Source organism: Micropterus dolomieu, linkage group LG21 (assembly GCF_021292245.1).
Source record: "Micropterus dolomieu isolate WLL.071019.BEF.003 ecotype Adirondacks linkage group LG21, ASM2129224v1, whole genome shotgun sequence".
NCBI lineage: Eukaryota > Metazoa > Chordata > Actinopteri > Centrarchiformes > Centrarchidae > Micropterus > Micropterus dolomieu.
The window spans coordinates 5,395,136-5,421,560 of NC_060170.1; the positions used below are offsets into that span (position 1 = coordinate 5,395,136).

The following is a 26,425-nucleotide window of genomic DNA, read 5'->3' on the forward strand; positions in this document are numbered from 1 at the left end:
CAGGGGAGACAGGGGAGCCGGATCTCACCAGACCTCCTGGACAGGCTCCCTGCCACTGTAGAGGAGAGGGGCAGACAATGGATAAGAACTGCCTTAGCAGTGGAGAACACTTAACAGACTAAAACACATCCTGCTGCAGATGTGTTACATTTTCTTCTAAAGTGATAGAAACTACAATTGTAAAATGGCTGCAATGCTACACTCTTAATTCTAGATGTTTTGCCCACTCAGTGGTTAACTTGATTGAACCCACCACAAAGAAAAGGAAGTAAGAGGCCAGACAGTGGTATGATAACGCCAGAGGAAATACCACCATCTGATAGAACGCGAGAGAACATGCACCACGTTAATTCTCGTCCCACATACTCAAATAACCAAAAGATATCCTGATACTTCCAAGTAGACCTGACATTGTTGTTCAATCTGGCCCAACAGTTACCACATCAGCGTAAGATGCCAGCCCTATTCAGTAAAACCAATGATGAATTAGAGGAACACTCCTCCGGTTTACATGTCACAGAGAACACTGCTCAGTTTGTGAGAACAGTTGTATAAGCGTCTTCTGAGCAAGTCTGAGAAAGTAACATTATGTTGGCTTGGGCTAGAGACTTCAAATTCTTAACAGAAAGGCTGCATTGCAATACCAGAACATTCATATTGATAAAAATGAGCAACTCCATGTAGGAAGCCAAAATGAGTCAACTATCTGATTTTGAGCTCAGGTCTGCAGAAACACAAATGATATATTTTGAGAGGATGGTCACTTAAGATGAATTTGAGACTCGTTAAAATCCTGAGTGGGAACTGAAAGCTGCCTCAGCTTAATCTAGATACAGTCTGAACGTGTATGGATACAAGAAACTCAGACTGAAGAGAGGAGGAGTGAGCTTAAACAGGGGAAATATCTCTGAGTCTCAACGGGTCAGACAGGAGTGGTTGACGACGGGGATAGTGACTGAAGGTTTGCGCTTCTGCAGCTAGATAAGCCTCTCTTACCTGCAGTGATGCTTCCTGGTGGCGAGCCAGAACTTGCTCTCACAGCCATAACACTGGGCTGCCAAATGGTCTGGGTACCAGCGAGTCACCTGTAATGTACAGACTAATCTCAGTTCACTACTGCACTACAGAGCTGAACAACTATCTATTTCTGAAGAGATCTGAAGGCCATGCGTGCAGAGTTTTGTTCCTTCCTTCCCCAAAATTAGCTTCCGGTTAGCCTGGCTGCTCACCTCAGTGTCCTGCTTGTCCACCTGCTCCCAGCTGGCCTCAGAGAAGAGCTCTGTGCTGCAGCGAGACAAACAGTTGGGGTCCAGGTTGTACTCAGAGTCTGTCATTGAGGTCTGCATAGAGGGAGAGACAGAAACAATCAGAATCAAGCTCTCTTTAACCAGCAAATGTGAAGAAGTTCATCAGCGCCGACGTTATAACTTAGAATTAACATCCAGATAGTAATCAGGTCAGCCCGCCAGGCAGGTAAATCGATCTTCAACCTGTGGGCATCTTACCAGTTCATCTCCCATGTCTCCGTTGATCCTGTGGGAGCCGGCGTGCTGCTGATTCTCCAGGCGGCTCCACAGCTCCTGCACCTGCTTCTTCAGAGTCTCCACCTCCATCTGGTGTCCCGCCTCGATCTGCCTCAGCCTCTGCTGGATGGCGTCGGTGTGCAGCGTCAGCCCGTCGTCGTCCAGATGGCTGCGGGACGGCTGCTCCGGGCTGATGGCGGCGCGGCTCAGCAGGGCGTGGCACCAGCGGTGCTGGGAGCAGCTGCCCCGCGGATGGAGGATCAGGGAGTTGCAGCTTGCTAGGGACACCTGCCGACTCAGAGGGGCCCTCTCCCCGTTGCCTTTGGCCCAGTGAGGTCCTCCGCAAGGCTCCCCCTCGGTGCTGTCGCCATTACAAAGCCCGTCCCTGCTGAGGTCAGCGCTCACAGACTGGAAGGCACTCACAGAGGGTCGCTTGCTGCCCCCGTTTAAAGTTCTAATAAAGCCATGCTCGCCTGTCTCCGGTCCTTTCTCTTTCCTGGAGCAGGGCAGTTGACTCCTGCCATCACTGCAGGGCTGACGACTCGGACAAACAGGCAGCTGTGCTGGTAGCTCCAACCTGCTGCAGGCTTCTTCAGTTAAAGTCTCTGTGGAGCTTTCCATCAGGGAGCCTCTCTTATCCACCTGCTCCACCTGCTCTGAGACACCATGGTCAGACTCAGACTCAGGGCAGGTCTCCGCATTCACACCTAGCTCTTCAGGTAGCCTGTCCACAAAGCCGTTAATTATAGTCCTGTGGGCTGCAGACTCCTCTGGCTCACCGGAGTCGGACTCGATGGGTCCATGTGCAGTCTCCTCTTGTACAGATGAGTTCTCTGCATCCTGCTTCACCAGATCCTCTGGTGTCTGAGTTACCTCAGCTGCTTGTTGATCCAGCTCCCCTGCCTTCTGTGTGGGCAGAGGGGGACACTCACCATCCTCCTCAGCCTCCATTACGCCATTTTCTGGTCGATGACCATTAGTAAATGCTTCTCTCTGCATCTCAGTCCCGTTGACTTTAGCACACAGATCATCCTCTTCAACTTTTGTTTCTTTCGCCACCTCTGTGTCACCAGTGTTAATGACATGTGTGACAGCAGCACTTCCCTCTCTCTGACCATCTGCTCCCGCCTCCTCCTTAGTGGCTTCCTGAAGGATGTTCTCCATCTGGCCCTCGGCCACGCCCACCGCCACAGAGAGCGCCGCCTCCTCTGCTTCCTCTCCTGTTGCTGCTAGGCTTTCAGAGGCTCCTTGTCCGAGCTCACCATGTGAGCCTCGGGACTGCGGGCTGTCGTCCAGCTCTGAGTCTACTCCATCTGGGTAAGGCCCCGCTCCGTTAGGCCACACCTCCTGATCCTGGTTTCCCCCTCCCTCGGGCCCCACTGCCATGTTAAGCTCTAGAGAGCGCCGGTGATCCTGCCACTTCTCATTGAGGCTCGGGTCACTGGAGCGGCGGTTAGGAGGAAGCGAGCTTCCTAGCTCACATGCACTAGGCAAGTTGTCGAAGGAGCGAGTCTTCGTATGTCTGAAGAGTAAACAAGAGAAGAATTACGCACAGGAAACAGCATCTCATTACAAAACAATGGCTCAGTGTGTTTGACACCCTATGATTCAATCTGTAACTGCACACATAAGTGTTTATAAATATTTAGTTAACAAATCAATCATGTCAGCCTCATCAAAACAACACAAATGCAGCACAAACATAATGATAGAGAAGCATTCAGACTTGGTCTCTTTAACTTAGAGCTGTCATAAACTATATCAGCATAAAATCAAACAACTTCTTGTTGATCTTCGTTGATGGTATGAGGAGATCAGCGGAGCATAAAACAGTATCTGTGACATTGAGGGCCCAAGCAGAGCAAAGTATCTAAGCATTGGAGTTGAAAAGCCGGGCCCCTCTGGCTGTGGGAGTCCTCGACCTTTGTTTATCTTACATGATGAGGGAGGAAGAAGGGGGGGTGTCAGGTGCCAGCACGCCAGGCTCACCTGGCCAGGGGCGTGTCCTCGGGGTTGCCACCGGGCACAGGATAGGGGGCGCAGGAGTCATCGGATGGGGTAGTGGGGGAGGAGCTGGGCAGGTAGACCGCCGTCCACAGCATCAGGTTGCGTACGTGACATACTGGGTGGAGAACCTGCAACCATAGCTGCAAACTTAACTCAGGGTGTAATCAGAAGACAGAGGGAAACATGAGAAATAAAAGCAGCAAAATAATTTGGAAGTAAATCTAAAGTGTGAAAAGAGGAAAAATTAGATAAAACACTTATATGGGCATTTGAGTAAAATTTGAATGCTAATTATTTCCTCCTCGTGGTAAGTGCACAATGTTTATGGCCATGCAAGGCACACACACACAGGAATGCAAAAACAACAGTAAGCATAGCAATGCAACAGAAAAAAATACTCCAAAGACCACAACAATTAGCAATAAATTTAAAAGACATGATGAAATGCGTAGCTTTGGGGCTCATCCTTCCCATAATGCATTTGAAGATGCTTTCTGAAACTGCAGACACATTTTCTTTAACTTCTTTTTATCATTTTCCCTGCTGTGTGTCAATCGGCTGTGCTGTTTGTAAAGACCTTTCTGAACATGCTTGAGAATGTATTTTGTTCGGTTAATTATTTTAAAGTTTCATCTGGTTAAATGGAAACCCACGACAACAAACTAAAAGACTAAACACTTATGGACGTACAGTCTCGGAGTGTGAAGAGTACAGCATGTTCCTCAGTGTGCGGTTGGCCGGTCTCAGCAGTGACCAGACTGAGCAGGTCCTCTCCCGAACGTGGCGGTCCTCCCTCTCCTTGCCGCTGTTGCACAGAAAGGTGCCGAACAGACAGGAGTAGGTGTGCTGAACCAGTTTTACCTGCAGGCGCACACACACACGCACACACGTAGAGGAAAAACATCTATACATCTCAGGTATGATAATAAGAGCAAAGATGACACGAAATTCCTCGTAAAACAGAAAGATACGTCAAGATAAAACAACCATCAGTTTAAAAAAAACCAACATGAACAAAACTCTAGTCTAACGGCATCATCATATCATTGGCTCACAATCAGAAACTGATATGACTGATATTCTGAAAGGTCTAATCTAAGGGTCTGCGCAAAATCAGACTTTGCAATAGTTGTGTTCAACTTCAACCACCAAACTTGTACGCACCAGGAAGGCTTCATTAAACTCAAAGGAGCATGGGAACTGCCTCTGCAGCTGGTGAACACAGTCAAGCCACTGCAGGAAGACGGGGCAGCGCTCGTTCAAGTCCTCAGAGTTTTCTCCGTGGCCGCAGCGGTCAGCAAACTTATGGCCAAAGTCCAGCCAATCGGTCTCCACCAGAACCTGGAAGCCCTGCACGAAGACGTCACAACATCTTGGATGCAATAAAATGTTGCTTCACAATGGCAAGAAACTTTTAGCCCACTAAACTAAAAATGTCAAGTGTACAAAAAAGTTTTTGTGCAAACCCATTTTTATCCTTCCTGCACTAAATATCACAACTCTTACATCAGTCAATGTTGGGAGAGTTAATTCAAAAATAAAACTTATATAATGCTAACAAACCAAGAGTCTTCATCTTTACCTCAATAGTGCGGTAGTACGGGTCCAGCAGCAGCTTAGATAAAGCAACAATCTGAGGTGTGCGGTCCCAGCCGTCGGAGCAGTGCACCAGGACGGGTCTGTGGTCTCGGTCCACAGCGTTGACCACCAGCAGCGCCGCCTTCAGCAGCAGGGACAGGTGCTGCAGCCACTTGGTGCTCTCCAGTGCAGAAAGCCAGCTGCAGGCACAGACAGCACCAGAGCAAACAGATCAGAGGACCTCATATGCCTCATGTTTTATAAGCTTAAGTACATAGCATAGACCAATGTCACATAACACAGTATATAGAGCCTCAGCTAGTTTGTAATCCTGTCTATGACTTTACACAGCTAAAAGCACCACCATGATGTAAAACCTTTCTACTGCTAAACATTTTTCATCTAAAAAACGATCAATGGATTAACAAGAAAGAAGTGAATTTTTCCAAGATTGCTTGACCTGTATTAACACAATGCATATCTAAGGATATTTGTTCTTTTAAGCAATTTCTTGGTGACTTGGGGGCTGTGGAAACTAGTTGTGAAGACACCCTTGACATTATTATCACCTTTTAAGTTGATATGGTGAACTTGTTAGCAAACAGTTGCTAATTTACACATCCAGCAGTTACAGAACAAAAATAGCATTTATATTGACTCTAGGTATATTAGACTGGCACTTGTCGGAGCACGACTCCAAATGACTGACCTCTCTATCTGCTGTATATAAACAAAAACAACGTTAAACAGCAGTGATATCATGGCAGCTGTGTTGTTTGGATGTTTCTGCCCCCTAGTGTTTGACCCCAGGTGTTTGGCCAGAACCGGCCCGCCAGCAATAATATCTGGCCCGTGGCCAGATTGCTTTGATAGCAGAATAATAAAAAGTAAATAAATTGATAACGGCTGGTGCTGAAATAGATCTCAGTCATGACAGCTACAGTTACTCACACAATCACTTCCTCTGAAGTGACTGTGCCTCCAAAATAAAAGCGCGAGAACATCTTTTGCAGCAATGCTTCATGTCGAGTTTATTAAGATCTTTTACTTTGAAGAGTTCTGAAGGACATTCAAAAGAGTCTCTGGCTTGCTTGACACACCTCTGAAAAAGCCGTCAGTTAACGTGTCATCGGATTCCCCTGAATTTCCTCAGGGAAAGGAAAATAAGCGTCCATAGGTTTATGAATGCGGATCAAACGCCGGGACGCGCCCACACACTGCAGCACATGCTTTATTGTGAGCATGCGCAAAGTTGTCCTTTTATTCAATTTGTTTAACAAGGGAGAAAAAAATTCCTGCAGTAAGTTGGAATCGATCTTACAACCTACTTAACGGGAGTCCCACACAGTACCGACTGAGCTAAACGTGCACATGATTTGAAATAATTTGACTTTGTCAATGGCCCGCCATATATATTGTCTTAAAAAAACATTTGGCCCGATGCCAGACTTATTTGCCGACCCCTGACATAGTCTGTTTAGATACTGGTTATGTAATATTTCAAAAGATTACATGACCAGTGGGAGACATGCATATACCTTGACCTACTTCAATTATGAGTAGATGTTTCACTTGTCTTATCTTATCTGTGTTATTATTCTAACACTATGTGTCTTTTGTTTCGTCTATAAACCTGGAGCATCTGTGACAGAGACAGACAAGCCTGTGACAGATTTATGACCTTCCAATTTTGAAGTACAAGTTAAGTATATCAGCAACCAAGCTTTGTGAGCTGACACAATGACCCTACTAAACATGATGAACTCAGGTCTAGAGTTAGGAGGATTTTCTGGAGTCTGTTTTTGTCTTCTGATTTCATCCTCTAACCACTTTCAACTACGTTCTCTTAAGTAAACGTGACTCAATTACACATCATTGTAGCATTGAGTCTGGTCGCGCAGATGGAAAGAGATCCTCCACTTGGGGTTGGGCCAGGCTTTCTAAATCAGGCACAGATGTATAGCCAAGGCCAAAACACAGCTGTGATTACTAGTTACCTACAGTTACTACGGCAAAGCTTGAGAGCTTTGGGTTTAAAAGTTTTAGCCTGCAGAGAAAATCAGAGTGACTGCTGGAGGCATAAAAAGACCCTACTTGGCTGGATCAGGCATCTGAGTGCAGAGGAAACGCAGAGACTGGAAACTCTTGCGGATGGAGTGGATGTTGGCCATGCCCATAAACACCACCTCACAGTTGGGATAGTACTCTGGAACAGGAGGAAAACAATGAAACACACAACACAACAAAAACTGGTGGAGGTTTTAATCTTAGCACGCAGAAGAGTCACATCTGCGGTTAACTGAGCTTCTAAATCCACAGCACACACTGACCTACTTCTGATTGTAACCAGAGACGGAGCTGAGAAGACCTACCTGGACATTCACAGCCTCCCCCCTTGGCCCTGTTAGCTACGGCAGCAGCATAGGACCTGGCGTCCAGGATCAGTAACTTGTGGGGCTGGATGGCCAACGTCTCCACCTCTGAGCTGTTAGTCATGGAGGATTCTGATACAGACACAAAACACAGCAAAGATTTCTCTCAGAACAACTCAGGCTGTGTGAAATCAGGAGTGGGCGGTATGGTTGAGAATATTAGCACGATCAAAACGTCCAAACACAACCATCAAGACGTAAACGTGTTTCATCCAGACCCATCCATCAGAATCAGTCTGACGTAAGACGTTACTGTGACCTGCTTCAGACAAGCCCTATCAGGTCGGATTGCACAACAGTGGCTGCTATTCACGCAGACAGCAACACCTCAGCGTGGAAATAAAAACAGTGTGGAGGTATGTGCGTGTTTAGCTAGAAGTTCGTTTGTGTGTTTAGCTAGAAGTTCGTTTGTGTGTGGGTGTATACAGTATGTCAGTGAGTGAAGCTGACTGAGTGTGACCTCTTACCAAAGTCGGTATCAGGTAGATCAGAGCCGTTGGTGTAACTGCCGTTGGACAGGTGTTTGCGGGACGTGCTGTCCACGGCGCAGGCCTTGGCGATGGACTGGACCAGGTGCTCGTCATCAGCGTTCCTCCAGCCCCACCAGCTGACCTCTGGCTGGCCACAGCGGGCAATGACAGCCCCTGTGGTCTGGTGCCTATGTTGGGGTGGGGGGCAACCATAGACAAGTTAGCCGAGCAACATGCCGTCTTATGAAAAGACTATGGCTGTTTATTTCATCTGGTCTCCAATCTTATTTACAGGGGGAAAAAAATACTATTCACTGCTACAGTATGCACAATATATTAATACAGAGATGTAGGTTATGTCTTTGATAAGAAACAACATTTACTATCATATAATACTAAACTTAAACTTAAGTTTTGCTTATCATTATCAAGGTTGTTAACTAATAATTGGCTAATCATTTCAGCTCTAAAAAACATGAAATGTGATTCTTTAGTTGAACTGCTCACAACTCATCTGATCTATGATGGGTCAAAGTAGACTTCCTTTCATTTTCAAAAGCCAAACAGGTTGGGAACCACTGGCTTCAGCAGCTGTACAGCCAACAAAGCAAACTTTTGTTTCATATTTATTTCATGTGCTGTGACGCACAAAACTGGCACACAAGCTGCCATTACTGGTTGGGGTAGTTTTCCAAAAACAAAGATCAAAGGCTCTAAAGCACTGTTTGTTAAATACAACAACCACAATTCACTGAAGCCGTGACGCAGTGTATGTTATTGGTTAAGTCAGTGGTCTCGGCCTTGCTGACAAACTCTGAAAGAGGCAAATAGAGAAATGTAGCCTGGAAAGAAATATCCATTAGTAATTAGCTAGATGTTGCAGTTTTCCAAGCCAAAGTAAACTCTATCTGCAGGGGCACTGACACAGAGGTTTGAATACATTATCTGAAGATGATTTATTTGATTTATTCCTTTCCCAAACAAAAAAAGCACATAAGACAGCTTTTTATTGCTATGTGGCGGTAAAAAAACCCCACCAACCTATAAACCACAGCAGGAAACCTCTTCCAGGAGCGGAAGGCTGCCACGTTTTCCAGCTCCTTGTCAGTGATCCAGGCTGGCACCAGGAGCTGCTGAGGATAGCTGGGGCAAAGCCTGGCAGAGCAAAGGGGCAGAGAGAGCAAGAGTTTAACAGGGGGTGGAGGGGGCACCGAAGGGCTGTGATGGCTCAACAAAAGTCTCTGTCTACAGACACCTAATCCTGGGCTAAACTCTCCTCTGCCCAGGGCGCAGCGCCAGCAGAGTACAATAACACAACCACCCACTGTCTAACACACACACACACTGACTTGTGCTGTACTCCAATGAAAGCAAAAGGCCGATCCATCTTCTAGCTGGGAGAGACGGAAATCAACACGACAGCACATATCCTGAATGCAAGCCACTTTTACCTGAACTTGCTGTTGATGTCAGATATCCTCCAGGCGTTTTGAGTGTCAAAGCCCATCCTCTCCACCTCGTTCTTGAACCAGGAGGTCACGTGTTCGCCTACAGAGCGAGCAGAGATGTCCGATAAGACCAGAGGGAGCAGAGGTTCTGCTGGGGTTATGTGAGGGCGTGTATGAAATTTGATATGTCATGCAAATATGCATATAGAAATATTCTAATGTATCCCATACAGTTATGGGATACATTAGAACAATTCACTATAAATGTATCGCAACAGAAAGATATTAAAATGCTATAATACTATTTAAAAGAGGACAATTTACAATAACTGTATTGCTGCAGTATCCTCTTTTAAACAGGCTATTACTTGACTACTGACAGCCTCCATATGCTGCTCAAACACACGGTAATAAGTAGGTTTGATGGAGGCAACTCTCACAGCTCTCACTGGAAGTAGCATTTTTCATTTTTGTCAACAAAATATCTGACTCCACCCATACAGCCACAAAGTCCGAAATGAGCATGTGACTTGCATCTGTCGATGTGCTTGCACTTGCAGTTTGTTGAAGTAATGAGCTCTTGCTAGCGAGCACTGTCTTCGATATGATGGCGTGTGTGTGGAGGAGGCATTAAGCCCCGCCCTCTGTGAAACGCCAGCACAGAGATGCAGAGAGCAGCATGCCCATAAATTACACCAAAACATAGTAGTATAGGTTTTTGTTTGTTTGGCTTAAGTGCTGTGAAAAAACACATATAATGCTGTGAAAAACCCAGCAATTCCATACGTGTTTTCAACATTGCAGAAATCATAGGGCCCTAGACATGTGAGAGACAGTAGGGTACCTGGTCTGCACAGCTCGCCATGCTGCTCCTTCTCACCGGCGTACACATCCATGCACCAGGCGTGGAAGGCAAAGGAGAAAAGGTCCTCCAGGCGAGAGGGAGGGCGCACTACCACGTTCAGGCGTTTCAGCCACTCCTGACACTGCTCAAAGGTGGAGAACTGACACCTGGGGATCAAACGCAAAAGGTAAAGTTACAGCTTCAACATGCTACAAAATATTATTAAGGGGCAAAGGCTTGTACTCAAACATTTTTATCCTGATTTCTACAATGCAGATAATTTAGAATCAAGTTATTCATTTGAGGGAAGCTCAAATGATTTCCTCACCTGTGCAGAGCTCTCTAAATGGTTGCTGTACAGGAATTCTGATATTATAATCACGTCAAGCATCCAGTTCCAGGAAACGTAATATCATGAATTTTATGGATAAATAGGTGTTAATAATGGATGTGGTTTTGTCATCAGTTCTTACAATGTCACGAATTGCTGTTGATTGTTCCTATGCTGTTTCTTTACTTACTAAAATCTTATTATCTTTATTTCCTGGTTCAGACGCTGGGTTTTGAAATGGTAGGCAGCAATAAACAGGTCCACGTAGAGAACACTGCTCTCGCCTGAGCGTCACCTTTGATGCGTGAGTCATTAGTCTACTCCAATTAGTGTTGACAGAAAGTGACTTCTGTGAAGTGGAGTGTTGAAATGTGAAAGTCTATTAAACATGAACATTTGGAGGATTGTTTTTGCTAACTGTAACGCCTATACAATCTGTGCCTGGACTTGAGTGAGAAAAACTGGCATTTTTTGTTCTTAGATGTTTTCTGTGGCCTCAACGGCAACAGAATGTTTTTCTACATATCAGTATGGAAGAAACATGATTCTAAATCAAGTTCCCTAAACATTAACAAAGAGGAGCTAACAGTAGGAATGCCGTTAGGTTGCAGGAGTGTCTCCCTGGTCATACCTGACGACTTTGCAGTCCTTGCAGGTGACGTGAAGCTGGAACATGTCCCGACATTCTGCGCTCTCTATGAGCTGAAGAGGAACCTGCGGAGCAAAAGAGAGAGAACATCAACTCTACACCAAGTCAAACTTTGATTGAATCTTGCAAAGAGTATTTCATAGATGTACCAACCAAACACATGCAGTCAGTACAATTCCTGTGGTAGACTGCAACTGACAATCCATTTAGCAAATTAGCGGGGGTCAACACAGTGAAACACTTTCATGCCAAGAATCAGCCACATGTGCTGCAACATCACATGTTTAATTATAATATGTAACCACAATTCAGTCACATGGTGCTAAAGTCACACAGATTACTTGTCGAGGTGTATTTCCATTATTGTTTCACATCACATCACATCTCCCTGAGCCCTGTAAATATACATAATCTTCTTAACTTTGGGTATGGGAGCACAATAACACTCAATACTAGATTGTGAAGAGCTTGTGTTGGCATTTCCCTTTTGGCCTAGAGCTACAGTCTTATCTTTTATAGGCAAATACCATCCAAAGTACAGAACTGCCATGAGCTTATGACTTAAGAGCATACTTTGAATGCTGCAGGGAAATACCTACAGTATTGCTGCTTTCGCCTAAGCTCCATTAATTAGTAAAGAGCATTTTTCAGAAGCACAGTGGGCTTTCACAAAAGGTGTAGCTCAAGCTGCTGTCCATGCACAGTCCAGAGTCATGCGCAATCGGCAGCCAGTGATCAGCAGGTCAAGTTTGCAAAACATGGGTACAAAGACAGGGTTATGGCCTGATGGAGATTTTGTTGGTGTAAAAGTTGCATTAAAAGATTGGATCCATATTTCCCCACACATATTTTATCATCACGTGTACTTTAATCCAGGATTTTGTGTTAAATAGAATGAACAAGCAGGATTCTAACCCTCTAGGCACCAGCCGGTTAACAGACAAGCACACACAAATTATACACTCAAGTCAACCACTCCACGCCGTGCAGCTCTGCTGGGTACTTACTGACACCTCACAACAACAACTCTATCCAAAACAAAACAAAGACAACAATAATAAAAGTGATGCATGTCGATTCAGAACTATTGTCTGTCTGTGTAAGGACGCCATCGCAGCACATTCCGGACGATCAAGCATCCTGCTGCCACAACTTAATTCCTGCCCTCTAATCTACATCCCTAATCAGGCCACCATCAAAATTCCTAGGCTGCTTGTTAACAGCCTGTCGCTCTCTCGCAGCACCTCCCACCCTTGATTTGTGAACTCTGACAACTCTTCCATGTGATGCAGATGCCTCGGCAACCCATCCAAATATGTGTTAAGAGAACGTTGGCTGAGAGGTGGCTCACTTAGGTCCAATTATCCCAGGAAACACGTGACAGGCAGCCAGTAGAAACAGGAAATACTCGGATGCAACCATCAGAACCACTGAATAAATCCTATACATATGACGGTCTGATTAACTAAACAATGACATATGATTATATGGATTAGTTAGACTTGAGTCAATGCCAATATTTGAGCTTTGGTACCACTATTACTGTACTGTTGGGCTTTCCAATTCAAAGTCACTGAGGCTAAATAACATCCAAATAGGGAATGGCCTGAAATACTGCACCTATCCGTAGGGCTTAGCATCGTTTGAATCTTTTCACTGTCCATTTCCGTATTAGTACTAGAGTATTGATACATATACAGAAAATCACAGTTTTCCATACCTTGCCTTCGTACAAGAACTTGGCTGAAATAAAATAGTCTAAATTGTGATTTAAACTACACGATCAAATATTAAATAAATACGGTTACAAATCTGCCCAGACATTGAATGGCAAATGTTGGTTAATGATAGTTTTGATATTATACACATTTCAATCAATACATCAAAACTATAGAGGTTAGATACTCAGAATATTTTCCTAAAACAGATGGGGACATTAGTTTTTGAGCCGCAGACTTAGTGCACTATTGTGCATTTACAGCAGCAGGCAGTGTATGTGGGACTGACTGCAAATAAACAACACTTTATGTAAATGAAGGAAGGTCAACTGTGATTCTCCCTGGTGTGTTTTAATAGCTTTTGAACAGGACAATACTTATTAGGATCAATTCAGTATTTGTTTTAGCCTTTCCATGGGATTTTTTGACCATAAAATATATTTAGAATATCACCTGATATTAAGTGACATTTCTTGGTCAAATTATGGTAAATATTTTTTGTGAAATAAAAAAAAAAAAACATAAAATAAATTGTATGTGAATAGACTGCCCGAGAATGTACACTTATCATAACAAAACCCTAGAGTAGGGATGCAGCGATTACCGGATGCCACTATTAACCGCAGGTTAAAACGTCACGATTAATTAATCCTAAAGCCTCCGCTACACCGAGTATTTCGGTTGGACGAAACAAAACTGTTGCAACTTTATGAGAGACAGAACGTAGTCCTTTCAAGACCTTCAGTCACTGAACATTTAACGTTACATCCTGTTGCCTCCTCCTGTCTGTGTTGAGAAAATGTTGCCAGGTGTAAAACACCAACATAACATCAGGAACTTATAGACCTCCAGGACTATAACAATAACTGCATTTCAGTTATTAATATATGCATGAGAGATGTCGCAATTTCTTTCATTCGTTTTCACTAAACAGTAACAGTTCAGTTTATTACCCTCATTAATATCAATTTCCCCTGGGGGATAAATAAAGTTAAGATTAATCTTATATATTAATAATTCTTATATATTATAGAAATGTAATAGTTAATGTAATTAAATATTAAAAATCAACTTAAGTCATTACTAGTGTTGTGAAATTAATTAATGCATAATAATCATGAAACCGTGATTATTCCAACAAAATCTGTAATCGTTGCATCCCTACCCTAGAGTATACAATATAGAAAATACAGTACAAGTGTATTCATACGCATGTATATATGCTCATTTGTGGTGTGACTCTAAGTTGTAATAAGTCATACTTTTTTTTTAATTCAATGGAGCCAGCCTAGTCGTATAAAAAACTCTCTCTGTCTAAAATAAGAAACGACAGTGCAGTGAACATCTTTAGAAAGTGACCACACTTGGGTAAAAAAGCTATTCTCTCTATCTCATCGTGGTGAAAAGAGACAGATAGGGTGCGGCTGTTATGCATCCCCTCTGGAACCACTGCAACCAAGGCAACGGCAAGTGCAGAGAGAAAGCTGAGCGGGCCAGCGAGCGTAGAAACAGAGGTGATGAAGAGTCACGCGGCACTGCTGCCAGTGCAGATCAACTCTGAAAGGCCTGGTCACCACAACGCTGACACAAGGGCCCCAACTCTGTCCACTCACAAAACATTAACACACACACACACACACACACACACACACACACAGTCGAAACAACCTAGTTCATTATTATGAATTCTGTTATTCTGAGCAGTGTGAAAGACATTCTCCAATCGTATCTGACCTTGAAGCTCATCTTTTTCAAAGACACTTACATTGACAACAGACTCTTTGAACTTGATGTGTAGGCGGTAGTTGGACGTTGCGATGATGGCATCCTCTGCTCTTCCCACATACTCTGTGAACTCCCCGTGCAGCTCAGGAAAGGGCACCTAGCAACAGCAGGAGGTAAAACATTTCAAACAAACAGAAGATACAGATCACCAGTGACAATGATAATGCACAGGACTGTGATACTGTGATTGATTGTTCTCTAGATATGGTCATCATGACCATTTTGCAACTTGTATCAGTCGGGCTAAATTAAATGGTTCACTGTTGGAGGTAAATCTAACATTTAAAGTATTAACCCTTTTTCCAAAGCAGGAAGCAGGTTCCTCACCTGCATGTTTTCCTCCTCCAGAACTGGGGACTTCTTGGGGAAGATCTGGTTGGCCTGGATACACTCCAAGCTCTGCTGCCCCTCCTCCTCCTGCAAGAAAACATTGACCTGTTAACGTTTTACTGAATGTCAATCAACAACACCCTTCTTTCAGTAAAGTATTTTTCTTTAGTTTTAATAAGGCTTTTAAAATGTTTGTCCAGTGAAGGCTGTCCTTATTCATCACCCAGCTCCTGTCACACACACTCATGTACACTGACACATGCATTGCACTGATTTGACCACTAAACTGCTCTGCAAGAATTGTTTGGGGAGTTAAATGCCTAGATTAAGACCATCTTATTTTTGGGGGGGAAATAGTGTTACTTCACTTTGCCTCAATTTCCCAGCCACAGTACCATCTGATTGGTTTTCACATTACTTGGAAATGGCTCAAGTGTCACAACCCCTGTTGTGACAGAGGAGTTGATTTAAAACCAAGCTGACAGTGCTGCATTTATGCTGCTTTGTGTGGCTGTCTTCTCCTTCCCACCCAGACTGTAATGTGCAACCCAGGGTAATTTACTATAATCGCCCCTTGTACAACAACAAGCCATGGTAAAACAGATGCCAGTAACATACAGCGTTAGAAACAGACATTATTTATTTACAAGACTTATGCATCTTATGCAAGATGAACATATTTCACGGAGGATCTTATCTGTAGTGAATGCAAGGCATGGGGTTTTTACTCAAGAGCAAAAAAATAAGAACAATAACAAGGTCTAGCCTTGTACTGAGAATGCAGACATGAATCTATGGGCTGTGTTTTTTCAGGAGTAGAGTTTAGTCCGAATATTGTTCAAAGAAAGATTAAGTCGGTTGAAAGAGATGGCAGACAAAAGACCGCGCCGGCACATCATGTGGGATGCTGGCTCAGCATGAGCCGAGCTGATACACAGTCACCATGGCTGGAGGAGCAGCGTGCTGAGGCCAGCCAGGGGGCAGCTGCCACACCGCAGCATGCCAAGGGCACAAAAACTCCCACATACACACACCGTTCAACAAGCGTCGCAGCCAATCCTGCGGCTAGGTCATGATGCAACCATACAACAAAAACTTCAGCAGTGAAAACTGAAAGCTGCTCTCACTAGGCAGCAGCCTCGGAGGACCTTTGACACTGCTGCAGCTGATGTAAGTACTTCCTGATAAACAGCTGATTGATAGTGAAAATCAATGGAGAGTTTCCGATTCTGCAGACTGCACCCAAGCCGAAGGACACACAGCAGTTACTGTGCAAAGCATGCATGAACTGAAGGTACTTTACCATGGCCCCTGTGAAGGAGTGTGGGTCACCCAACAAGGAAGTCCGGCCTGGACCAGTCTGTAGAAGAATGACACAGAAAATTGAAAAGTAATTCTGACAAAAGTAAATTTCTCGTCTGATTACATTTTTAGCTTGTGTTGCCCAAACCTTTTGTGAGCCATTGCGCAGCCAGTACCACCGGGATCATTAAAAAATATGGAGCAACATTTTAGAAAATGAATTCATGATCAAAATACTATATATGCTTTTCTGACAATTAAACTGCGTTTTTTTGCCACACAACTTATTTTGGGAGGCCATCCATATTAAGGATTTTATCTGGCAGGTTTATCTCGTAAGGCAACTAACTGGTTAATGGATATTCTTGGACAGTTTGTTATGAAACTTCACTGTTCTGGTAGATGGATTGTGTCCTACAAGCTGACCACAAGCTGCAGTATCCCTGGATAAATTGTAGGCAGGGACATTTGTTGCATGTCCTTTCCCATCTCTCTCTCTCTCACTCGACTGTCCAAATAAAGGCACCAAATGCCACCAAACATACTTTAAAAAAAAACAACATGGTTTTCATGTAAACAATATAATTCCAGTGTTGTTGTTGTGTGTTTTTTTTTTATCAAATCCCTTACCAGCTCGCCCCGAAACATTGAGTCTCATCTACCAGATCACTGCATCTACACTGGATGAAGCTCATAAGACAAATTTTGCAGGGAGTGGCTGTATTTTGAAGGCTGGCCTATTGCATTTGAGATGTTGAACGCAAGCATCAGGATGGGCAAATGCTTTCTCAGGGGATGGGTCTAGGCAATGAACTGACTGTAGCCCATGATCCACCGGGAGATCGTGAGCCTGTGGTTGGGCAGTCATGTTCAAAACGTTCAATAGCAAATCAATTTAACATGAAATGGCACAACAAGGGAAGGCCTGGCCAGCAACAGCAAGATTTAGGCCTTCAGTAAAGCTTGTATTCAGTCAGTTGCAACAAATGTAGTAAAGAGGGACAAATAACTGGTGGCCACAGTTAAAGAAACAGCAGATGGCTAAAAATGTCACAACATCACATCTTTTAAACTTACCACAGACAGTCAGTAACGGTAGACGAGCAGTCCTGGTGATCCTGTTTGGGAATTTTCACAAGTAAGACATGGAAATCTGTGGAAATGAAGACAAACGTGCACCTGAATTATGAGCAAATGCGGGTTTTTGTACAAACTTATGCAAAGAGAGACATTCAAGCTACAGAAGCTCTTATGATTCTCTTGCAAATATAGCTGTACTGGTGGTCACAGTGGCTTACATGTGAGCTCAGAGATACCACTTAAACTCAATTTTTGGAATGGAAAAAAAGCCAACTGGATCTTGAAGCACTACGTCTACAGCCTGGCCAGCACATAGACATGGTTCAGTCACGTGAACTGGCCATCTCATGTTCACCTTCAGAAATAAACAAGAAGACTAAATTCACACATAAAATTAATTGTAAACTGTAATGTCTCCAGGTTATAGCTAGCCAATGGAAGGCATGGTGGAGGGACTAGTGAAAAAGAAATGTTATTTGTGGGTAAACCCCTCAACAACGGTTGGTTACCTGCCCAAATGGCTGGTCAAGCACATATACTTTGCAGAGCCAAACAGTTCACAGCATTTGACTGGTGGCTGGTATTGATCTTCTGCCCACTGTACAGTTGGAACAGCTGAAAAGAATTCCCCCAAGAACACAAATAGATGCCATTTTTTGTTCAGGTAATGTTAAACAGGTAGGTTATCCTTAAAGTGGTATCGCCTAACACCACTCTTCAAAACAGACTATCTGCTAGGGATCTCTCAGTATACAGGCCTACAAATTGTTGTAAAGGTCAGCCACTCTTGCAGACTGAAACGTGATCTGAGCTGGACCTTAACACACCTTCTCAGGAACTTAAGATGCTTAAGGGTAGAAACAAGACAAAAATCCCACTGCACCAGAGGAGGGCCTCAGCAACGCCTGGTCGTCGAGAGTGGTGTGAAGCAGCCAGGCCAGGTCATTACTTCGCTGACCGAGGAGTCCAACTTTTACTGCTGGTGCTACCTGATAACGCCTATCTGCCGCGCACACAGGGCTCTGTTTACCACAGCGGGCTCATGACCCGTGGCCACGGCTCAGTCTGGTCCTGTAGTTTAGAGTCACACAGGGAAGGCTAAGCCCCTTAGAGCTTTAACGTTACTCCTATCCCGTGACAGGCTACCATGCATCACAGGCTGCACCAATATCAAGCAAAACGCCTCTATCTTCTAAGTGATATTGGCGAGTTTAAAAAAAGAAATACTGACAAAGGAGCTAAAGTGCAATGACTGACAGTAACGTTACAGTTAGCTTGACTAAGTTACGTTTACGGTCAAGTAGCGATATTGACCGTTCAGCGACACTGAAAAGGATTAAGTCTCAAAAAAGTAACGTTATACACGTCGGCTAACTAACTTTGAGTCTTGTGCGTCTTCTGCTATGTTAATGTTATTGTTATGGCATCACTTCCCAAATAAAACGTTAACTAACGCCAAAGTGTTTATGTTATTTAGAGCTAGTCAAATGAAAGTTAACGTTGGCAATTAAAAATAAGCTACAGTCATCCAAAAACGAAACCCAGACACTTCTGAATCGTTATCTTAATGAGTGCTAGCAATCCAAGCGCTCTGGAGCATAACGTTAACAAAACAACGTTAACTGAGAAACAGCTAACGTCAGCTATGCTAACGGGTTCGTCAGATAGATAACTAACCCATGTCCAAAGACAAAATAACTAGCTAGCGGTAACATTGCTGCCGCTATTCCTTCTCTTTGGGTATGCTAAGCTGCAGCTAACGTCAGCTAACGACAATAGTTTAACGTTACTTATTCAAGAATAGCTCGTCCATAAAGATATAATGCTAGCAAGTTAACGCTTAGTCCAAAGTGGGTATTTGAAATGCAAGCAGCCGACATTAACATTTAACGTTACTAAGCCGTGTGTAGTTGGTGTTGCATTTTCATAGTAGCTGTGACATAGACCAGCCAGTAAGCTAGCCGCCTGGCTAGCAGTAGCTGGTTGAGCTAGCGCAGCTCCCTGCAACTGTTTTTGTTGTTATGAGATGGAGGGCGGACCCCAAAACGGAGGCCTCTGTCAAAACACACCGAGGAACGACCACAACCGGCGGACTCACCAGTGAAAGGAATGATGAGAAGTTAGACGCCAAAGATTCATCCGAATCCCGTGCAATTACTGAGCAGCAAATAAACCTCGATCAAATAAACATTAGTCATATCCGAGCCGAGGCCAGCTTCACTGCGTCCCTTTCCAGCACCGAGCCGTCGTCGCCATCGCCGCGAATTCTCCAGTCCAACAAGCTACGTAAGCGTGTGACGTCATCGCGTCAGAGCAGTGCTCTGAGCGGAGGAGGGGCTCACGCACACCATGTGGTACGTTCATGTAAACACTAGAGCGACTGTCCGAAAAACTACTAAATATAATGGACATAACTTATACTGAATTCAGTCAGTGTTTGGATAATCGAAAGACTGCTACTGAAGCAATGCATGGAAATGACTAAATGATCCATACGTTAAAGATAAAATACGCTGTTTAAGATTCAGACAATATCACAGTGAAGGATAGTGGTTTCATAGTGGTTTTATAGAATTTGTTTGCATTTATTTGTGTGCATTTATCGGTACTTTGGGAGGTCATTCCTCACGCTTTAGAAATAAAAACACAACACAGCAGGATCTTAAACAATTATGTATTGAATGATGGCTTACATATGCAAATTCATTTCCAAGACGCTTGGCATACCTTTATCCATTCTTTTTTGTCATTTACTAGCCTGACATGTGAGGCATTAGACAGTAAGTTAAGCCTGCAGGACACTTCTCTTTATTGGCTCACAGCTGACTTTCAAATTAAACTTTTTCTTTGTGACAAACCCTCAGTGTCAGAGTTGCAAATGTTGTTACTATTTTAACAACACTGAATGCAACCACTCAAATTTGCTAACCAATTACCTCATTATTTAGTGACTAATGTCAATTATAAAATAAATCCATCTAATGTGTAGGGCTCCTGTTTCAAAAAGCTTTGCTTTTTTCTGAATTGGGTTACAAAAAGCCCTACACCCCTCATAAACTCAAGTTACCACAAGGCATAACTCCTGTCAGTATAATGAGGCATATGATATGGCACAAAATAATCTTGATTTAAATATTTACCTGGAAATAACATTTACTGGGTCATTATTGGGTTCTGAGTTAACTGAATTCATGATGACTTTGTGAGAGCCAAATTTATCAGCTGCACCATGCATGGACTTCACTAATGTAAAATGACATTAAGTGCTGATTCAATGTCCCTGTGCAAGAACAACAACACAAAAACACAGTCTATCCCTTGTCATGTGACCAGAATGGATTCGCATGCAAAACAATGACATGGGCTTTACATGAAGAGATAATGGTCTGGGTAAATACATTTCTTTTTCAGTCATATGTCCATGTTACCATGAAAGACAATGAAATTTCCACATAAGAAATGCCACTTCTAATCATACAGTATATTATGCACAAAGAATGGTGGTACGAAAACCAGAGAAAAATCTTCTGTGGCACCAAGAGAAAACAAAAACAGTATTTTAGAGAGCAAAGTCTACTGATCTCAAAAATGCAACCCATTAGCCTCATCCTGGTAGTTCCAATCGACACTGTACTTTGACACATCTGTGTAATGAATTACAAAACAGCAACAGCTCTCCACCACAAACCACCACTTTCTGTGAAAGTTGCATTTCCCATTTACACACACCTTCCACAGGTCCATTTAATATTTAACGGGGTCATTCTCTACGCCACATAATGTCATTATCATAGTCACCACCACCGATGAGAGCAACTGTTTCAGTAAAGCTTTAAAAAGCAAGACTACCCTGAGAGAAGGTCTAAAACGTGGGCAAGCTTGCCAGACCAGTACTGGCTTGAATGGGTTTGGTTTATTAAATCTGTACACTCTATTTCAATATAATCAGCACATTTTGTCCAAGAATGTAAGATATTATTTTTTTGTAATTGTGTAATATATATCTCTACATAATACAATCCAAGTCCTCTGAACTATGTAGACATGTGCAAGTGTTTACTACCAACTTCAACGATACAGTAAAGGCAAAGACTTGTGGACACTAAGTTAGGATAATGTTGATATTCGAAATTTTTCTTGAGTCCTCACAATTATCAAAATCTAAGTGCTGTAAGTAGTTCATACACGAGGTATTAAATATCTAGTTAACTGTTCTGAGTATAAAATAGAGGCAAAATACATAAAGAACATCTTGCAAGCATGACAAAGAAACTTCTACAGACACAATACACAAGTGGTCAAAGATAATATGAGGGGGTACCTGTAACCTTTTATGTCCTTGAATATAGTGTACTTACAGATTGGACGTTTTTATGTTGATGAGAGTGTCATACTGTATCATGCTCTCACACACTATGAGCTTTAGCCCCAAGGGAGACTGATCGCGGCAACCTTATTTCAAACTGCCCAGCTAAACAACATCTCAGTACTTAGAGGTTAAGGTTTTTGATCAAATACACATTATTCTAGCTACAGCAAATGACCAATTTTGAGAAAGTGCACTCAATCAGTTGTTACATGTGAGGAGGATCATAATACACACATATAAAGGATCTATTAGCTCCTTATCTCTTCAAACAGCAGCATATTCTTTGTAAAAGACAGATTTTGATTAATTAAAACTCGCCACTTGCTTCATGTTTGATCTGTGCACGTCTGAGGAATGATACCAAGTACTTTCCCTCCACTGATTCAAATAAGTGTGGTTCATGTTCATGTATAAGAATGAAATACATGGTCATAGCATGATGTGTGCATCAACATAATCTGAGGTAAACCCGGTGTCCTGTGTCTTGGCCTGTTACAGTCTGAGAACCAGTGCCTTAGAGGGTCAGAGAGGTAAGTCTGAAAGAAATCATGTAAACTGTGCTCCTGTGTAGTGAATGTTTCACGTACTACCAAAAGCACACGGGCCCTAAACTGTAAACCTCAAGGATTATTCAAAGGAAAAAACAAAACACTAAAAGTACTCTACTCGTTAGATTTAACGTTTCCTTTTTTCTTATTTTTTGCAGGGTTTTCAACTTTTTTTTTCTCTTGTTTTCGCTCAAGTATAATCACAGGTGACTAACTACAGAGGATAACAGGGTCAGGTGAGTACCATGCTACATCAGGTTTAGAGAAGGCTATTGCAGACAATTCTACAACATGTACAACCACATTTTATACGTGTGAGTTACAAATATTTCAAAACATATCACCAAGAAACTAAGTACATACAAGATGTTGAATATTTAGAGTCTTAAAGGACTATCCCTCAGTCAGTAATAGGATTTCATGTTACTTGACTTAAACTGTCCAGTCTTACAGACAAAATCTGAAAAATTGCTATTCAAAAAGTAGCAAATTTGGTCAATGTCTCTTTTCAAATAGTTATAGTGCTTTTAATGGCTTAAGACAGGGGTCTTTTTTTAATCTCACCCAGTGGCAATCTACGGAACTTCAGTGTACATTTTATGACACCATAGCTGCAAAAGTCTTCATGTCAAGTCCAATAGGTAAAAGAACAGCTAGTGCTGTCACATATATTTCAAAGTAGTATGCATTATCAAAAAAAAACAAAAAAACAAAAACAAATACACAATTATAAATTTCTTTCAACTCTTTAAGTTCTTGGAGGGAATTCAGCAATATGTTTAGCTTTGCGTTCCCGTTTCCTACGAGTTATCAGTCTGAGAGGACAGGTCTTCAGGAGCCAGGCTCCATTCCAAGTCTTCCGGAAGCTTCTATCTGAGATTCACCTGTGTGCCGCGACGGTCATCAGATACAAGTAAAAGGGGACTTAAAACTCCCATTCCAGCGTTTCTTCTCGATTGGCTGCCCTCTCTAGCCTGTGGATGATGTTATTGAGGTTGGCCATTTTTTCATTGCGTCTCTGAGTGCTTCTGTTGAGTTTGGGGCTTTGGAAGGGAAGGAGCTGGTTAGGGTCCAGACTGTGATTGGTGCTCGTTGAGGGCGGGTTGGGCAGCGAGGGCGATATTGGAGCAGAGGAGGAGGGGACGGGGGAGACTGACATCATGAGGCCGGGTGACGATGCAGCAGAGGGGGAGTTGAGGGAGACCTCGAGGCTGCTGCGGCAGGGCTCTGATGAAGCCTTGAAGCTGACCGGGTCAACAGGTGACTTTCCGGAATCTTCCCCTTCGTGCCTGGACTGGTTGGTTCTCTGGGGACCGTCTATGGAGACTGCGACATGGTAGAGCCCCTGAGCCTGGCTGCTCATCCCCTCTTCCTGCCTCAGGCTCTGGCCAGCCAAGCGGGACTCCCGGCAGCCAGCGATGGAGTCCTCGTGCTCGCTTTTCAGCTGTGGGAACTGTACTGCTGTGGAAAAACACTGAACTCTCGACTGTTTCGTGGAGCCCTCCCTTCCCTCCTCCCCCCCGTCTTCCCTGTCTGTTGCCTCCTGTTTGACACGAGGCAGTGCGATGTTGGCGTTAAGAGGAAGGCTGGAGGGGATGTGTCCTGAGGGCTGCGGCAGCCTCCTCTCCTCTCCATCAGAGTGGGGGCTCCGCGTCACTGAGGGGGAGTAGCTGTGCTGCTCAGCATCTGTGTCATTGTCTGGCAGACCCTCCATTAGCACCTCCCGTCGCATCCTGGACCTGCGCACAAACACTGCTGTTAGACAGTCGCTTGAAGGCAAACACTCAAGTGTCAGGATATTTAAGTTAACTTTTCCAATTAAATTTCAGTTATTAAAGTTGCAGCTTTAACTAAATGTATAGTAGTAATGCAGAGCCATTAGCAAAGGTCATAAAGGTCACTGGACTGGCCTGTAGTTGTGGAACCAGTTGATGACAGTGTTGGTTTTCAGTTTGAGTTGGGAGGCCAATATCTCGATGGTGTTCTGAGAGGGGTAGGGCTCCAGGAGGTAGGCCTTCCTCAGGGCGTCTTTCTCCTCAGCTCCCAGCACCACCCGAGGTTTCTTCACCTGGCTGTAGGGGCACAGGTCCAGCGAGGCCAAGGCCGGACTCACACACTCAGAACGAGTGCTGGGTGAGTCGCTGTCTGAGCCGGTGCTCAGCAGCCCATACCGCCTTTTCAGATAAGCTGGAGAAGACAGTGATATCCAGCGTAAGAAGATTACAACACACCAACAAATTCTCAAACTTACTGAGATACTTCAGTATATACTCTGGGGTCCCACCTTTCTTCTCCATCTTCTTCATGGCCCTCAGCTTGTCCACATTGTGCGGATCATTAAGCCACAGCTGCATGCGGACAAACGGCTCTCTGCCTTTCAGGCTGAGTTTGTGCCAAGGTTTGGGCCTGGAGAGCAGGTCCGATACCGAGCCTTGAGTCAGACCCAGGATAGTCTCCCCAAAAAGACGCTGGCCTGTGGGAAACAAATATATACAGTGTATGTAGGACTCGTGTCTGCATTCGTAAGGAGTGTCAGCTAAACCCCACAGTATGAACTTACACCCACCTAGGTTGTTGTCCGTTAGCACCTCCTTGACCTTCTTGGTAATGGCATAGGTGTCAAGCTCCGGAGACATGGCTACCAGCTCCTGGATACCCAGTGGGTTTGTGGGCTGATGCAGGGCCATGAGGCCAGGTGTGGATTTCCCACCCTCTGGGTGGGGGGGCAACCCCAAGCCCAGACTCTCGGGCTGCTGGTTCTCCTTGCTGCTCTCCAGGGAGAGGCTCACAGGCTCAACCAGCGGACTTGGGTGGCTCTCTGCTGGACTAGGAGGCGGTGAGGGCGAGGACTGGGCAGTCACTGGGCTTTTTTCTGAAGGTGGTGGGAGGCATCACAAAAAAACATTTTACCTATAGCCTAGATGTAGCCATTGGACAATTCGCACTGTGTGTAGGACAGATCAGATGTAGCATTTTAAATTTTTCCGTTGTGGTGATTGTGTGTAAACTGCAGTCTCACCCTGAGCGTGGCCCTGGTTCATGGGCTGGCTGAGGCTCTGGCCTAGCTGATCCAGTAACCACAGCTGCATGCGGATGAATGGCTCCCTGCCTTTCTGGGTCAGCTTGCTCCAGGGTTTGGGCCGAGACAGCATGTCGCTCACGCTGCCCTGAGAAAGCCCCAGCACCTGTGTCATACAATATATGTTACTACGTTGTGACTACACCCGCTATCTGTAACAATAATCAACAAATGTATAAGTGATCATTGACTTTCCAAATTATTATTATTACACCAGAAAAAAATCTGTTTCAATACACTTTGAGCAAACAACCACTAGAGGGAAGTAACACACTATGAATGTTTATGTTGAGTCTCCTTCAATACAGTCTTTGCAGCACATTTCATGAAGATGAAAAAAATCATGGCTGAAGCAGAGTGTGATTTGCATGATTATGAATTAATTGACCAGATGATAAAAAGATCTTCACGTACACTAAGTGCAACTCAGTTAAAGAATTTATTATTATTATTATATTTAAGAATAACAGTCAAATCGACAGTCACGAGTCAAGTATTTAGATGTATGAATACCTCTCAAGACTTGAACCATTAATATCATCAAATTGTAAAATCTGCACCATGAAAACTAAATGTATTATCTACTCCACAGAGGATGAACTGTGACAAATGACAAAATATGCCTGGGAAAACACTCAGGGGGATTTTCTGGAAATAAAGGCATATTTTCTGACAAACTGACATACAACATACAGTAGCTCATTTTAGGGAAAAATGCAAATAAAATACACTGTTCTGAATATATATTTCTTTTTTCCTGCTTTCCTCTGTTATATTTGTCACAGTCACTGGTTCCAAATTGTCAGAGAAAATGTCACATTTGAACGGAGGATAACACATTCAAATTATGATTTTATTCACTGATATCACCCATTGAAAATGTGGTTACTCAATCAGCCAAATTTGAGTGCTAACAAGATTCAGATGACTGA

The 26,425-nt window shown here is 43.7% G+C and overlaps 2 protein-coding genes across 5 annotated transcripts in view; both read right to left on the minus strand.

Annotated features, from left to right (window-relative positions):
• mtmr3 (myotubularin related protein 3) overlaps nucleotides 1-19,762 on the minus strand; it is a 27,162-nt gene extending 7,400 nt beyond the window's left edge. Inside the window, exons 1-19 of one of the 3 annotated variants that reach the window (XM_046035922.1) lie at nucleotides 19,596-19,762; nucleotides 17,495-17,570; nucleotides 16,419-16,475; nucleotides 15,113-15,202; nucleotides 14,766-14,882; nucleotides 11,265-11,347; nucleotides 10,303-10,469; nucleotides 9,462-9,558; nucleotides 9,052-9,165; nucleotides 8,008-8,198; nucleotides 7,481-7,612; nucleotides 7,203-7,314; nucleotides 5,113-5,308; nucleotides 4,695-4,880; nucleotides 4,221-4,391; nucleotides 3,513-3,658; nucleotides 1,506-3,045; nucleotides 1,230-1,340; nucleotides 997-1,085 (exon numbers count right to left, since the gene is read on the minus strand). In XM_046035922.1, coding sequence (XP_045891878.1) covers nucleotides 997-1,085; nucleotides 1,230-1,340; nucleotides 1,506-3,045; nucleotides 3,513-3,658; nucleotides 4,221-4,391; nucleotides 4,695-4,880; nucleotides 5,113-5,308; nucleotides 7,203-7,314; nucleotides 7,481-7,612; nucleotides 8,008-8,198; nucleotides 9,052-9,165; nucleotides 9,462-9,558; nucleotides 10,303-10,469; nucleotides 11,265-11,347; nucleotides 14,766-14,882; nucleotides 15,113-15,202; nucleotides 16,419-16,421 — 3,545 coding nt within the window. In that variant the 5' untranslated portion in view covers nucleotides 16,422-16,475; nucleotides 17,495-17,570; nucleotides 19,596-19,762. Of the gene's footprint in view, nucleotides 1-996; nucleotides 1,086-1,229; nucleotides 1,341-1,505; nucleotides 3,046-3,512; nucleotides 3,659-4,220; nucleotides 4,392-4,694; nucleotides 4,881-5,112; nucleotides 5,309-7,202; nucleotides 7,315-7,480; nucleotides 7,613-8,007; nucleotides 8,199-9,051; nucleotides 9,166-9,461; nucleotides 9,559-10,302; nucleotides 10,470-11,264; nucleotides 11,348-14,765; nucleotides 14,883-15,112; nucleotides 15,203-16,418; nucleotides 16,476-17,494; nucleotides 17,571-18,324; nucleotides 18,699-19,595 lie in introns of those variants that run through there. The other 2 variants (XM_046035923.1, XM_046035924.1) reach the window with 2 other exon arrangements.
• A 395-nt stretch (nucleotides 19,763-20,157) lies between these two features.
• The window catches only part of cux2b (cut-like homeobox 2b), an 84,972-nt gene continuing 78,704 nt past the window's right edge, over nucleotides 20,158-26,425 (minus strand). For both annotated transcript variants that reach the window (XM_046034686.1, XM_046034685.1), the window contains 5 exons: nucleotides 25,434-25,599; nucleotides 24,981-25,286; nucleotides 24,699-24,887; nucleotides 24,325-24,601; nucleotides 20,158-24,153 (listed from right to left, as the gene is read on the minus strand). In XM_046034686.1, the coding sequence (XP_045890642.1) occupies nucleotides 23,340-24,153; nucleotides 24,325-24,601; nucleotides 24,699-24,887; nucleotides 24,981-25,286; nucleotides 25,434-25,599 (1,752 nt within the window). In that variant the 3' untranslated portion in view covers nucleotides 20,158-23,339. The remainder of the gene's footprint in view (nucleotides 24,154-24,324; nucleotides 24,602-24,698; nucleotides 24,888-24,980; nucleotides 25,287-25,433; nucleotides 25,600-26,425) is intronic.